The 13625-nt window shown below is 34.4% G+C and overlaps 1 protein-coding gene across 1 annotated transcript in view; it reads right to left on the bottom strand.

Annotated features, from left to right (window-relative positions):
- Positions 1 to 626: 626 nt before the first annotated feature.
- LOC106066424 (uncharacterized) overlaps positions 627 to 13625 on the bottom strand; it is a 57229-nt gene continuing 44230 nt past the window's right edge. Inside the window, exons 10-13 of the mRNA XM_056006449.1 lie at positions 10790 to 10988; positions 8841 to 9021; positions 7655 to 7708; positions 627 to 7266 (exon numbers count right to left, since the gene is read on the bottom strand). Coding sequence (XP_055862424.1) covers positions 7023 to 7266; positions 7655 to 7708; positions 8841 to 9021; positions 10790 to 10988 — 678 coding nt within the window. The 3' untranslated portion in view covers positions 627 to 7022. The remainder of the gene's footprint in view (positions 7267 to 7654; positions 7709 to 8840; positions 9022 to 10789; positions 10989 to 13625) is intronic.

Genomic DNA, 13625 nt, shown 5'->3' with positions numbered 1-13625 from the left:
ATTCTTTTATGCAAACTCTTCATGGTGGAACCTGGACTCAAGATTTCAAACATGCCCAGTTGTGCGGTTTGTGCGCTTAAAGACTGTCGTTCAGACTTATCGATGGTCCTGGGTTCAAACCCTGCCTGCTCCCATCCCCCGTCATCCTGCGGGATGTTTGGACTAGGAAGTAAACTATCTTCAACTCTGAAGGAACATCCGAAACATGGAAAACATTTTACAACTAATGATTTTCCAAGACATTTGACAGTTTATGTACATCTTTGAGAAAACAAATATTAGCTAATTGGCCCGACAGGGAAAACTCTGGTTTGAGCTTCCTATAATTTTCAAAATATAATCATCTTAAAATCAAATTTGGTTTATATCTTGAACACTTCTCAGTTTCCTTCATGTATTCAATAAAGAGTTGAAGAAATAATGACATTCAAGAAAATTTTGCACATCATTAGCTGTACTGCTAGAATTAATTTGTGACAATACACAAAATCCTTTTTTTTATCTATCAATCATTCATTATTTATTAAGAACAAAGTAATCACTCTTACTAAAAAGTAATTAGCTTCATAATGGAGTTGTCCTTTAAAAAAATGTATATCACTTGTAAATAAGTCAAACACCAATGATACATTTAAACTTTGCTTTTAATTCTAAGTTTTTAAACAATAAGTTAATCACAAATTGCTGAAATATAAATAGAGTCACCTTTACAAGTAGTTAGACAAATATATATATATATATATAGTCACCTTCACATGGAGTAAGACATACATAAAATAGAGCTGGCTTTTTTTAACACAGAAGGGAAATATAGGCTGCCATCAATAAAGCAAGTAATGACCCAAAAGTTGTAAAAACACTAAAGAAACTATGGTAGTGGAGATCTTGGGACTTAAAGTAAACACACAACATCAAGTAGTCATTTTGAAACATTTTATGCATCGATTCACTAGATCATCATGTCAGTATTTTTTTTCCTAACCAGAACTGAATGTTTTAATTTGAAACTAGCTGCAATTTTATACCATAGAAATGTTGGTGTTTTTTTTTTTGCTGGGTCAAAAATAAACAGATATTAAAGCATTGAACTGTCAAAATAACATTCCCTTTTGGTACCATTATTTTGAAGCACGTCGCGTCTGATAAATTGCTTTCACTGTAAAGTCCATCAAGATAGAATATACACCAATGTCTCTACAAGTAGTAAATATATATTTGAGCATCACAAAAATAGAAATTAAAAATTTGATCTTGTATATAATATCATAACATTTCCCATCGTCAGGAGGCTGCTATAGAGTCACAATATATAAATAGACATTTATCTCTTTGATTAACACACTCTTTGACTTAGTAAAATAGAGAGATGCTCTGCTATGAACTTCAATCTCCTACTTAGGTAACTCACACTATATTCAAACTTTCCTTTGAAAAACATTATGTCCAAAAATAATGGGAATTTTATTTAACCAATCAAATGACAAACAATAAATGTACAACTAGCCTACACAAAATAATGTACAGTCTTCAACATTTATTGCACACTCGGAGAGTTTGATCTAAAAATAGTCGCTTTCATTGCTTGGAAATCTTTAAGATTTATTGAAGGTGTGTATCTTTGTGCATATTAAATTCAATAGAAGGGTTAAATATATAACTATGATCAACAGGTTTTGCAACTTGCGAATGGAAAGATTCATATTAGATGTGATAGCACATTTATTTCATAGGAAAAGTGAAAATGATCTACATTATCTTTCTCAATGGGCAATAGAGCGTAGCCTACAAAATAAAATTGTTCACCATATGGCAGAGGCTACATGATAGAATTGCCTACACAATAAAATGTAAAAGTAAACTAGTACCTTACACTGTAATAGTATAAAGTGGTCTGGACCACTATGTTGTATACCATATGGGCTAGTCTAAGTTAGACATGTCTCTTCAGTGTTCAAAACTTTGGACTCAAAACAAGAAAACTTCACATTTTGCTTTAGCGTTGGCTTAAAATTTTTACTAAAAGTTTTATCTGAAATATAATTAGAAACAATAATCTAAATTTAAAGAGTTAGTTGCATGGAAGACAGTTGATCAAGTGTACTTCAAAAGTTCAGACCTGTCAGGCAAAGTTCAAAGCAAGAAGGAGTTGACAACCGAGACAGACCAAAAAAAAATCTTTTTCTTCCTTTCAATGTGTCTTAAGCTTGCCTAAATGAACTTTTCATCACTTGACTTTCTAAGATAGCATACCAGTGTTGAAGTTTTGTGAAGATTTATCAAACTCTTAAACTTGTTACGTGCTTAACAAAGTGTAGAGGTAATAATATTGACTAGGGTGACAGAACTAAAATACAGTTTAAAACTCATGCCAGAGTTTGAGACAACATAAGGTCAGAGTTACTCAGATACCCAAGTGGAGACATCTCTAAATACAATTGAGTTAAAAATACATTTGTCTTGAACATAAAAACAAATCACAGATAGTAAAGATAGAACTATATACAACAATTTATGAAATGAGATGGGGACAAATATGTTCTATGACTTGTTAATTATCAGAACTAAATGTTTGGTTTTTACACCATACCGACTTGAATGGATACAAAAAGAGATTCAAATTGAACATTAAAACAATTCAAAAGACAGGCCCTACAAGTTAAAAAAAAACCCATAGTAAATGTACCAGAAGTAACCCAGAGTGTTGGTGGACAGCTAGATGAAAACAATGATGAATATGAAATGATTAGGACAGACAGGAGTCAACACCATACAACTGGCCTTGAACTGTATCACAATGTATTCAAACATAATTCATTCAGGAAAAACATGTACATCGAAACCAATGCCAGAAATACAACAAGAATTCATATACATGTATTGGTATTATAACAATATACTTTAGATGAGTACAGTACAATAGTCAAACAAGATTCTTGCATTCCATGGATTCCTATTGCAACTAGTTTCCTGCTTTTCTATACAAACTTAAGAACTACCTGTTCAGAATGTATCTTAATTAAACTGCTTTTACATATTTATTTTTAAACAAGCTTTGATTATTAAAGTAAGTAAAGTTCCCCTTACAGACCTTACAGGGCAGATGATGTAATGGTTATCTGTTTCTGTGGCCTAAGGTTAACAAGAGTGTCATGTGGCCAGCACAATGACCAACCGCCTTTACTTTTCCCCAACTAGTGTCAGGTACCTATTAGAGCTGGGTGGACTCAGAGGCTCCCAAAGATCCTGAAATTAAAAATCCCAGTCTTCGCCAGGATTCAAACCCGGGACCCCCGCTTCAGAAGCCATCGTGCCTCTTTTGATTATTACATGCATGTAAATTACCAACCTCTGTTTTATGTAAATTACCCGCCTCTGTTTTGTCCATTGTTTTTCGAGTATGTTGAGCTTAGGTATGTTTGTCAACAAAGCTACATAAATTCTTGTTCTTGTTATAATTTCATTGAACTGCTGATTTACAAAGACATTTGGTCAATAATTAAGAAGAGCGACAAAAAAAAAAAAATGTGCTCTTCCAAAAACTTGCAAACCAAATTACTTGAGATAAATGGGTTTTTTAAACCAAGACAGTAAGACAACAACTGGAACATCCATAGGTTGTAGGAGAGGGGTAATCAATACACTGAAACAAGTAGGTCAGTTGTGACACTAGCTACCACAGACTACACATGAAACATGAATGACTAAAACCTTAACCAATAGAAAACATTGAGATATTGCTATTTATAGGATTAGTTGCCATACAAAAGACAAGTCAGGTTACTTTTGTCTAAATACACATTTAATTTTTAGAAGAGTACATACATTGAAGACTGAAATACATTTGGTATTATGAACAAAAAGGGTCAAGCATAAATCTTGAATAAATTGCTTCGAGTACCAGCAACCAAGATATTGAGCTGTTATTTAACAGAGGCCCATTCTGATAGTAAGTGTGTCTGTTTTCAGTAGTAGTGTATTGCGTGTGACTGTGTATGGAAAGAGCAGTTGACCTTTATTACACATGGGTGAGTGAACAGCTAAGAAAGTGTGTCAGGACTGTGTGTAAATGGGTCAGAAAACAACAGGACTCTGGAGGAAAGGATAAACTAATTAAGAAATGTGTTAATTGAGATTATAGTTGTTTTTAGTGTGTCTATTATATGGTATCAGAGGTGGGATAAGAATAACATTGGATAAAGCTTCAGATGTGACAATGCATATGAAATCACAATTGCTTAACATGGTATCCCAAGAGAAGTAATTAGTGACAATGGACCCTCATTTGCTTGTGAAGAATTTCTCAAATTCTCTAAAAGCTGGGGATTTAAGCACATTACAGCTTGCCCCAGATATCAACAATCTAATGGTATGGCAGAATGGGCCATACAAACAGTGAAACAGCTTCTTAATAGAGCTAGAAAGTTGGGTCAAGACCCATATGTGGGCCTCTTGCACTTTCAAAATGCTCCATGCCCTGATGGACTTTCAACTGCTCTTCTGACAACTCAGACCTCAATTCTCCGACAAAAAAGAAGTGAAAAATGCTTGCAAAACAAGAAAAATATTATAATAAAACAGCGAGACACACTGAGTGACCACAGATATAGCCTGGGAGCAAAAGAAACCTGGCAATTTATAGAAAACCAGCAGTGGTCAACAAGCAGAGATCCCAAGATGCTACTGGGTAAAACACAGAAGAACTAGAATGTTAAGAGACACATGTTCAAGATCAAGACTTATGCCTGATATTTTTTAAATGGACACTCCAGAGACAGTCATTAATATACAACCTAAACAGCCAGAAAAAGTGCAACATGAATAGATTACTACAACCAATCCACCGCCAACAGTAAGTTCGGCCACCAGTACACTACCCTGATGTAGATATTTAGATACATGAATATCTATTTATTATTATGCAATGTTGATAGGATTAATTTCTCTATTTGTAAACCTAAACTCTTGGTTTTTACTACATATTATATTGTTACTTTTGATACTATTATTAATAATTAATATTATAAATTCTGTTGTGTTCAACATATATTCAGTTAGCTAATTTATGTTTATAGTGAGAGAGATAAATCATTTGTATAGTCAATTAATGTCTGAATCTTTTTCAGGAGGGAGATGTGATAGTAAGTGTGATTGTTTCTGAGTAGTAATGTGTGACTGTGTATGAGAAGGCCAGTTGACCTTCAATGTACAGCTAAGAAAGTGTGTCAGGACTGTGTGGAAACGGATCAGAAACAGGATGCTGCGAGTGAAGAAGAAGAATGTTTAACTAATAAAGAGGAGTTAATTGAGATTATAGTTGTTTTTCATGTGTCTGTTACATTTCTTACATTACTTCAAAGGTTTTACGTTCTAGAGTGCTAAGACAGTAACACTTTACTTGGGGGTTACTTTCATGGTGACTCTTAGTAATAAACAAATAAAAGGAAACTGATATCTTGTTTTTACAGGGATGATAGTTTTGTAAGTTGAGTGCAAGTCTTATCACTTACTCTTTGGGACACAAAAGTGAAAGCTCTTCATTTTACTAAGTAAATCAGGAAAAAAAGATTACTATGATGTACTTCATGTCCCACTGTTCTAGTCAATAAAACTATTCTGACAAGTTGTTGGCTGCTAAACACTTTTGTTTTACACATTTAGTGCCTTCAGATTTGAGAATGATTACATCCTAGTCCAAACCTACCACAGGATGGCAGCCAGCAAGAACCAGAGACAACAGTACAGAGTGCATACCACATGACCAGACAGCCATCTTTTACATTGATTTACAGATCTATATGAAGCTTTTAATTTCTTTTAGTTTTCTCCACTGAAAATGTGGGACATAGAAGAATTCCTAATGAATGTTAAAAAGACACAATTATCAAACTGCTGATCTGGGCTGATGATGTGCCAAATAATCAAAAAGCTGGAAAAAAAAATTTCACAGCGTAGCTGGTAAAATGCTCTACAAAGGATATCTGGAACAATAGTTTGAATACTGTGAAAAAAACAGAGTATTTTTTTATATAAATGAAGATACTATAAGGAATAGAGAAGTTTGCTACACACTGTTTTCATTAACTTAAAAAAAAGGAATGGAAAGCATGCATTAGGAAAGCATAAGAAAGATACTTAGAAACTATGGACAGTTCTTTGGTAAGCTAAGAAATATAACAAATTTTGCTAAGATAAGCCTAGCCCCAAAAACATAAATTTATTAGTCTTTGTACTCATGGCCCATTCGAAAAGTATCAATGATGAATGAAGTGCTCCTTGACAAACATAGTTGACATTGAACTTTCTTGCCAAACTTATCACTGAACTTTCTTGCCAAACTTATCACAAAATAAAGACAAAAAAACAAAAGACCCAACAATGAACCCATTATACTATTCAGTACAGAGATAGCTGGGTCATGAAATGTTAATGAAGATAGACCTATTGGTCTTAACTGCTTTAAGATTGATCTTACAATTAAATGAAAACATTGGAGAATTAACTAAAGGAAGGTGGTCATCATTCCAACAGGCAGAGGTTATAGATTACAATAAAATGGATATGCACTTATGTTGATGCTTTGGTTGTTGGTATGGCATGCAGAAATGATAATCTTAATCAAATAAGAATGTTCATTGCTCAAATTAATTCGATCACAAGTCCGAGTCACAACACATTGGTACTAACTAGGCCATGTCATTTCGATCTCTTGTCAGTCATTACGATGTATAAATGTACTTGGTTACTAAAGGATGTTACCGATAAAAAACAACAACACTAAAATGTTTGACATTGAAGTCAGACTCATCTTTGACATTGAGGTAGATTGCCAGAAATGAAAAAAAAAAAAAAAGCTTAATTAGTAAATGTTCTAATAAGCACTGAATTCCTTTGTTGGTAGCTGATAAAATAAATTCATTTAAATATATCTTTGCTAGCAGATGGAAGGCAATACATTTGTTCACCTAATGCTAATCCAATCGTTTTATAATATTTATAAAAACATCTCCTCCAGTCCAACATTTTTATTGAATATGCCCTAAAACAATATCAGAAACTTTGATTTTCTTTTTTAAAATATTCCCGTAGTTATCCTCAGCCAATAAGGCTACAGTGCCTGTGTCAGGGAGATTGGGTATGTTATTTTTCTGGAGGACAAATTCCACTGGTGGCGATGGACTCAGAAACTCCCAGTGGTGAAAGACTGCTCCCTCCGGGTCAGTACGCAGCTCAATGACTCGAAGTCCAGACAAAGATTTGATCTTTGTTCTGAGGAAATAAGCAGACCAATTCAGAAAAACATCATAATCTTTATTTAATTTAACAAGATTTGACTGTCTCTAAAATCTTAACAAAACACATACTGAAATTAAAAAAGAAACATTTCAGAATTAAAAAAGAAACATTTCAAAATTAAAAAAGAAACATTTCAGAATTTAAAAAGAAACATTTCAGAATTAAAAAAAAGAAACATTTCAGAATTAAAAAAGAAACATTTCAGAATTAAAAATAGAAACATTTCAGAATTAAAAAAAGAAACATTTCAGAATTAAAAAAAAGAAACATTTCAGAATTAAAAAAGAAACATTTCAGAATTAAAAAAGAAACATTTCAGAATTAAAAAAAGAAACATTTCAGAATTAAAAAAGAAACATACCCTTGTAATGTTGGTGGCTTCTTTTGGTCATTAGGGTTGGCTTTATTAAACCATCTGAAATATTCAAATAATGGTTGGCTTTATTAAACCGTCTGAAATATTCAAATAATGGTTGGCTTTATTAAACCATCTGAAATATTCAAATAATGGTTGGCTTTATTAAACCATCTGAAATATTCAAATAATGGTTGGCTTTATTAAACCATCTGAAATATTCAAATAATGGTTGGCTTTATTAAACCGTCTGAAATATTCAAATAATGGTTGGCTTTATTAAACCATCTGAAATATTCAAATAATGGTTGGCTTTATTAAACCATCTGAAATATTCAAATAATGGTTGGCTTTATTAAACCATCTGAAATATTCAAATAATGGTTGGCTTTATTAAACCGTCTGAAATATTCAAATAATGGTTGGCTTTATTAAACCGTCTGAAATATTCAAATAATGGTTGGCTTTATTAAACCATCTGAAATATTCAAATAATGGTTGGCTTTATTAAACCATCTGAAATATTCAAATAATGGTTGGCTTTATTAAACCATCTGAGATATTCAAATAATGGTTGGCTTTATTAAACAATCTCAGTGCTTAGACCAAAGGTTTGGAACTTGTTCCCCATTGATCTCAGACAAACATCATGCTTCACTACATTCAGGAAGAACATTAAGACCTATCTGTTAATAACTTTATTAGATTAGTTTGTCATTTTCACTCTCAAGTTTATGAATGTTATGTTATCATAGCCCTTTGAGACTACTTTATGTTTATTAACAGCACTAAATAAATAAAATAATTATTAATCTAATATACAACACTAAAAAAAAGTTAAGTTTCCCTATTAGACCATGTGATCTGTAGGGCAGATGATGAAAAAGTCATGTTTCTGTGGCCTATGGTTATTGAAGGTGGTCATGGCCAGCACAACAACCAAACGCCTTTACTTTTCCCTGACTAATGTCAGGTATCCATTAGAGATGTGGTTTAGCAGTAAAGAGCTTGGCTTCTGAACCGGGGGTCCGGGTTCGAATCCTGGGATTGTAAATTTCTGATTTTTTATTTCACCTCTGAGTCCACCCATACAATAAAAGGTTTAGTTTTATTAAAACAATTTTAAAGCAAAAATTAAATAATTTTAAAATGCTGCTAGGTACGTTTTAATGACATTGATCAAATCACATACTTGTGAAATAACAAGACCACAGCTGATGACCTGTACCAATGAGCTCCTGTATCCACAACAGTGACTTCTGAGGTTAAGGTCACATCCGAGGAAGAGGTTGGGTCTTCTGGTGAGTTGGGCAACATAGAGGGTGCTGAGGAAGTTGGAGACAAAGAAGCGCTGCTGGTTGAAGACGAGGAAGCTGTTGAAAGAAACAAGCATTTTCTTACATTTAAGAGATAGGCAATAAGATTGAATAGGCAATAATTTGAGAGGCAATAAGATTGAGATGTAATAAGATTGAAGAGATAATAAGATTGTAGAGGCAATAAGATTGAAGAGACAATAAGATTGAAGAGACAATATGATTGAAGAGATAATAAGATTCCTTTAGTTATGTTTGAATGCCTGGGCATTAATTATGGTCAGAACAATGATGCCCACACAGTAGTTCCCCCTCTCCATGTTTGTTTAAAATGTTTTGTTTGTTTGCAGCTGATGTGTCCAAAGGAACAAAAGATGCCGATACAGTTTGGGATCTGGTTCTGCTAGGGTGTAGCACAGTGTGCTGCTTGCTGCCTAAGGATCTCTGGCTCCTGATGTTTCCTCAGTGTTAACTCACGAAGCCTTTGCCATCTAACCGCGAGGCAGCAGAGGTTTTGGAATCAAGAGTTATCCTTCCACTTCAGCTAATCCATAGTCACTTAGAAACCGAAGAAGATATTGCTAAAAAAAAAAAAACCAGTACCAGAATATTCTTACAGTCAAGACTGAGAGACTTTAAGAATCAATTAGTAATGGCTGAACAATTTGTATTTTAAATACTGCCTAAAATGTTGTATACCATCCAAAATGATGAAACTCTCAACTAATTTAGCTTAAACAACAGGGGCATAGCTAGGAATTTTTCATCGTTTGGGAGCCCGGGGGGCTTGACCTCTTTGGGGGCCCCAGCATTTTGCATAATATTTAATTTTTAATGTAAAAAAAAACACTCATTTCCCCTGCAAACAGTCAGTTTGTTTGTTAGTTTTACATGTTTCAAATTTTCCTTCACAAACTAAAATTATTACATCCTATCCAATCTCCTGCAGGAGAGCCAGGGATGGCAGAGTTCCAACAAGGAACCATCAAGACAGCCCAGAGCACATACCATACGACCAAGCAACCAGTTCATTAATAAGATAATGTTTTATTATTTAAATTATTGCTATTGTCATTGATGTTCTCCCCACAATGTCAATGACCTGAAATGAAGATGATTTTTCCTGTTAGAAGGCAGACATTACAAAATGAAATCATATGTTGATTTTTCCTGTTAGAGGGCAGACATTACAAAATGAAATCATGTGTCGATTTTTCCTGTTAGAGGGCAGACATTACAAAATGAAATCATATGTCGATTTTTCCTGTTAGAGGGCAGACATTACAAAATGAAATCATGTGTCGATTTTTCCTGTTAGAGGGCAGACATTACAAAATGAAATCATATGTCGATTTTTCCTGTTAGAGGGCAGACATTACAAAATGAAATCATGTGTCGATTTTTCCTGTTAGAGGGCAGACATTACAAAATGAAATCATATGTGGACAATCGATTTTTCCTGTTAGAGGGCAGACATTACAAAATGAAATCATATGTGGACAATCGATTTTTCCTGTTAGAGGGCAGACATTACAAAATGAAATCATATGTGGACAATCGATTTTTCCTGTTAGAGGGCAGACATTACAAAATGAAATCATATGTGGACAATCGATTTTTCCTGTTAGAGGGCAGACATTACAAAATGAAATCATGTGCGGACAATCTAAGTTGTAGCCTCTCCACCCAATAGTCCCAGTGTTACAAAGATGGCTGCCACAGCTGTTTTATTAGACTACGCTGCTGGACTGCTGGACACTTACGAAACAAACTGAAAGACACATTCGCACACACAGAAGTGAGGGAGAAAGATTATGTGCAATACCTCTGCAGCTGACATCCTTGACAATTTTAGCAGACTTGATAATCTCCCCGCCAGTTATTGTCTGCCTGGTCTCGCTGCCGTCATAATGTTTGACAGAAAAGGTGAGAGTGGTGGGAGGAGGAAGCTGCCTAAAGCCAGATTCAACGCTGACCACTAGAGGAGGCGGGGCTGTATAGCTTTTCTCCGTGGGCATCAGTGACTGAAGAGAGAGGAAAACATATTTGTTGTCGAAGAGACATGGCAGAGATATCACATAGACATGACAGAGATATCACATAGACATGACAGAGATATCACATAGACTTATAGACTTGACAGAGATATCACATGGACTTATAGACTTGACAGAGATATCACATGGACTTATAGACTTGATAGAGATATCACATAGACATGACAGAGATATCACATAGACATGACAGAGATATCACATAGACTTATAGACTTGACAGAGATATCACATAGACATGACAGAGATATCACAAAGACTTGACAGAGATATCACATAGACTTGACAGAGATATCACATAGACTTGACAGAGATATCACATAGACTTGAGACAGAGACATCACATAGACATCACATACACATGACAGAAAGATCGCATAGACATGGCAGAGACATCACATAGACTTGACAGAGACATCACATAGACTTGACAGAGACATCACATAGACATGGCAGAGACATCACATAGACTTGACAGAGATATCACATAGACATGACAGAGATATCACATAGACATGACAGAGATATCACATAGACTTATAGACTTGACAGAGATATCACATAGACTTGACAGAGATATCACATAGACATGACAGAGATATCACATAGACTTATAGACTTGACAGAGATATCACATAGACATAACAGAGATATCACATAGACATGACAGAGATATCACATAGACTTATAGACTTGACAGAGATATCACATAGACATAACAGAGACATCTTATAGACTTGACAGAGATATCACATAGACATAACAGAGACATCACATAGACTTGACAGAGACATCACATAGACATGACAGAGATATCACATAGACATGACAGAGATATCACATAGACTTATAGACATGACAGAGATATCACATAGACATGACAGAGATATCACATAGACTTAAAGACATGACAGAGATATCACATAGACATAACAGAGACATCACATAGACTTGACAGAGACATCACATAGACATGACAGAGATATCACATAGACATGACAGAGATATCACATAGACTTATAGACTTGACAGAGATATCACATAGACATGACAGAGATATCACATAGACATGAAAGAGATATCACATAGACTTATAGACTTGACAGAGATATCACATAGACTTATAGACTTGACAGAGATATCACATGGACTTATAGACTTGATAGAGATATCACATAGACATGACAGATATCACATAGACATGACAGAGATATCACATAGACTTATAGACTTGACAGAGATATCACATAGACATGACAGAGATATCACATAGACTTATAGACTTGACAGAGATATCACATAGACATGACAGAGATATCACATAGACATGACAGAGATATCACATAGACTTATAGACTTGACAGAGATATCACATAGACATGACAGAGATATCACATAGACTTATAGACTTGACAGAGATATCACATAGACATGACAGAGATACCACATAGACATGACAGAGATATCACATAGACTTGACAAAGATATCACATAGACATGACAGAGATATCACATAGACTTATAGACTTGACAGAGATATCACATAGACTTGACAAAGATATCACATAGACATGACAGAGATATCACATAGACTTATAGACTTGACAGAGATATCACATAGACATGACAGAGATATCACATAGACTTGACATAGATATCACATAGACTTGACAAAGATATCACATAGACATGACAGAGATATCACATAGACTTATAGACTTGACAGAGATATCACATAGACTTGACAGAGATATCACATAGACATGACAGAGATATCACATAGACTTGACAGAGATATCACAAAGACTTGACAAAGATATCACATAGACTTGACAGAGATATCACATAGACATGACAGAGATATCACATAGACTTATAGACTTGACGGAGATATCACATAGACATAACAGAGATATCACATAGACATGACAGAGATATCACATAGACTTATAGACTTGACAGAGATATCACATAGACATAACAGAGATATCACATAGACATGACAGAGATATCACATAGACATGACAGAGATATCACATAGACTTATAGACTCGACAGAGATATCACATAGACATAACAGAGATATCACATAGACATGACAGAGATATCACATAGACATAACAGAGATATCACATAGACATGACAGAGATATCACATAGACTTATAGACTTGACAGAGATATCACATAGACATGACAGAGATATCACATAGACTTGACAGAGACATCACATAGACATGACAGAGATATCACATAGACATAACAGAGATATCACATAGACATGACAGAGATATCACATAGACTTATAGACTTGACAGAGATATCACATAGACTTGACAGATATCACATAGACATGACAGAGATATCACATAGACTTATAGATATGACAGAGATATCACATAGACTTATAGACTCGACAGAGATATCACATAGACATGACAGAGATATCACATAGACTTGACAGAGATATCACATAGACATGACAGAGATATCACATAGACATGACAGAGATATCACATAGACTTATAGACTTGACAGATAGACTTGACAGAGATATCACATAGACTTGACAAAGATATCACATAGACATGACAAAGATATCACATAGG

This window comes from Biomphalaria glabrata, chromosome 12, assembly GCF_947242115.1.
Source record: "Biomphalaria glabrata chromosome 12, xgBioGlab47.1, whole genome shotgun sequence".
NCBI classification, from domain to species: Eukaryota; Metazoa; Mollusca; class Gastropoda; family Planorbidae; genus Biomphalaria; species Biomphalaria glabrata.
The sequence above is the reverse complement of the archived record's forward strand: the minus strand, read 5'-3'. Positions and strand labels throughout refer to the sequence as shown.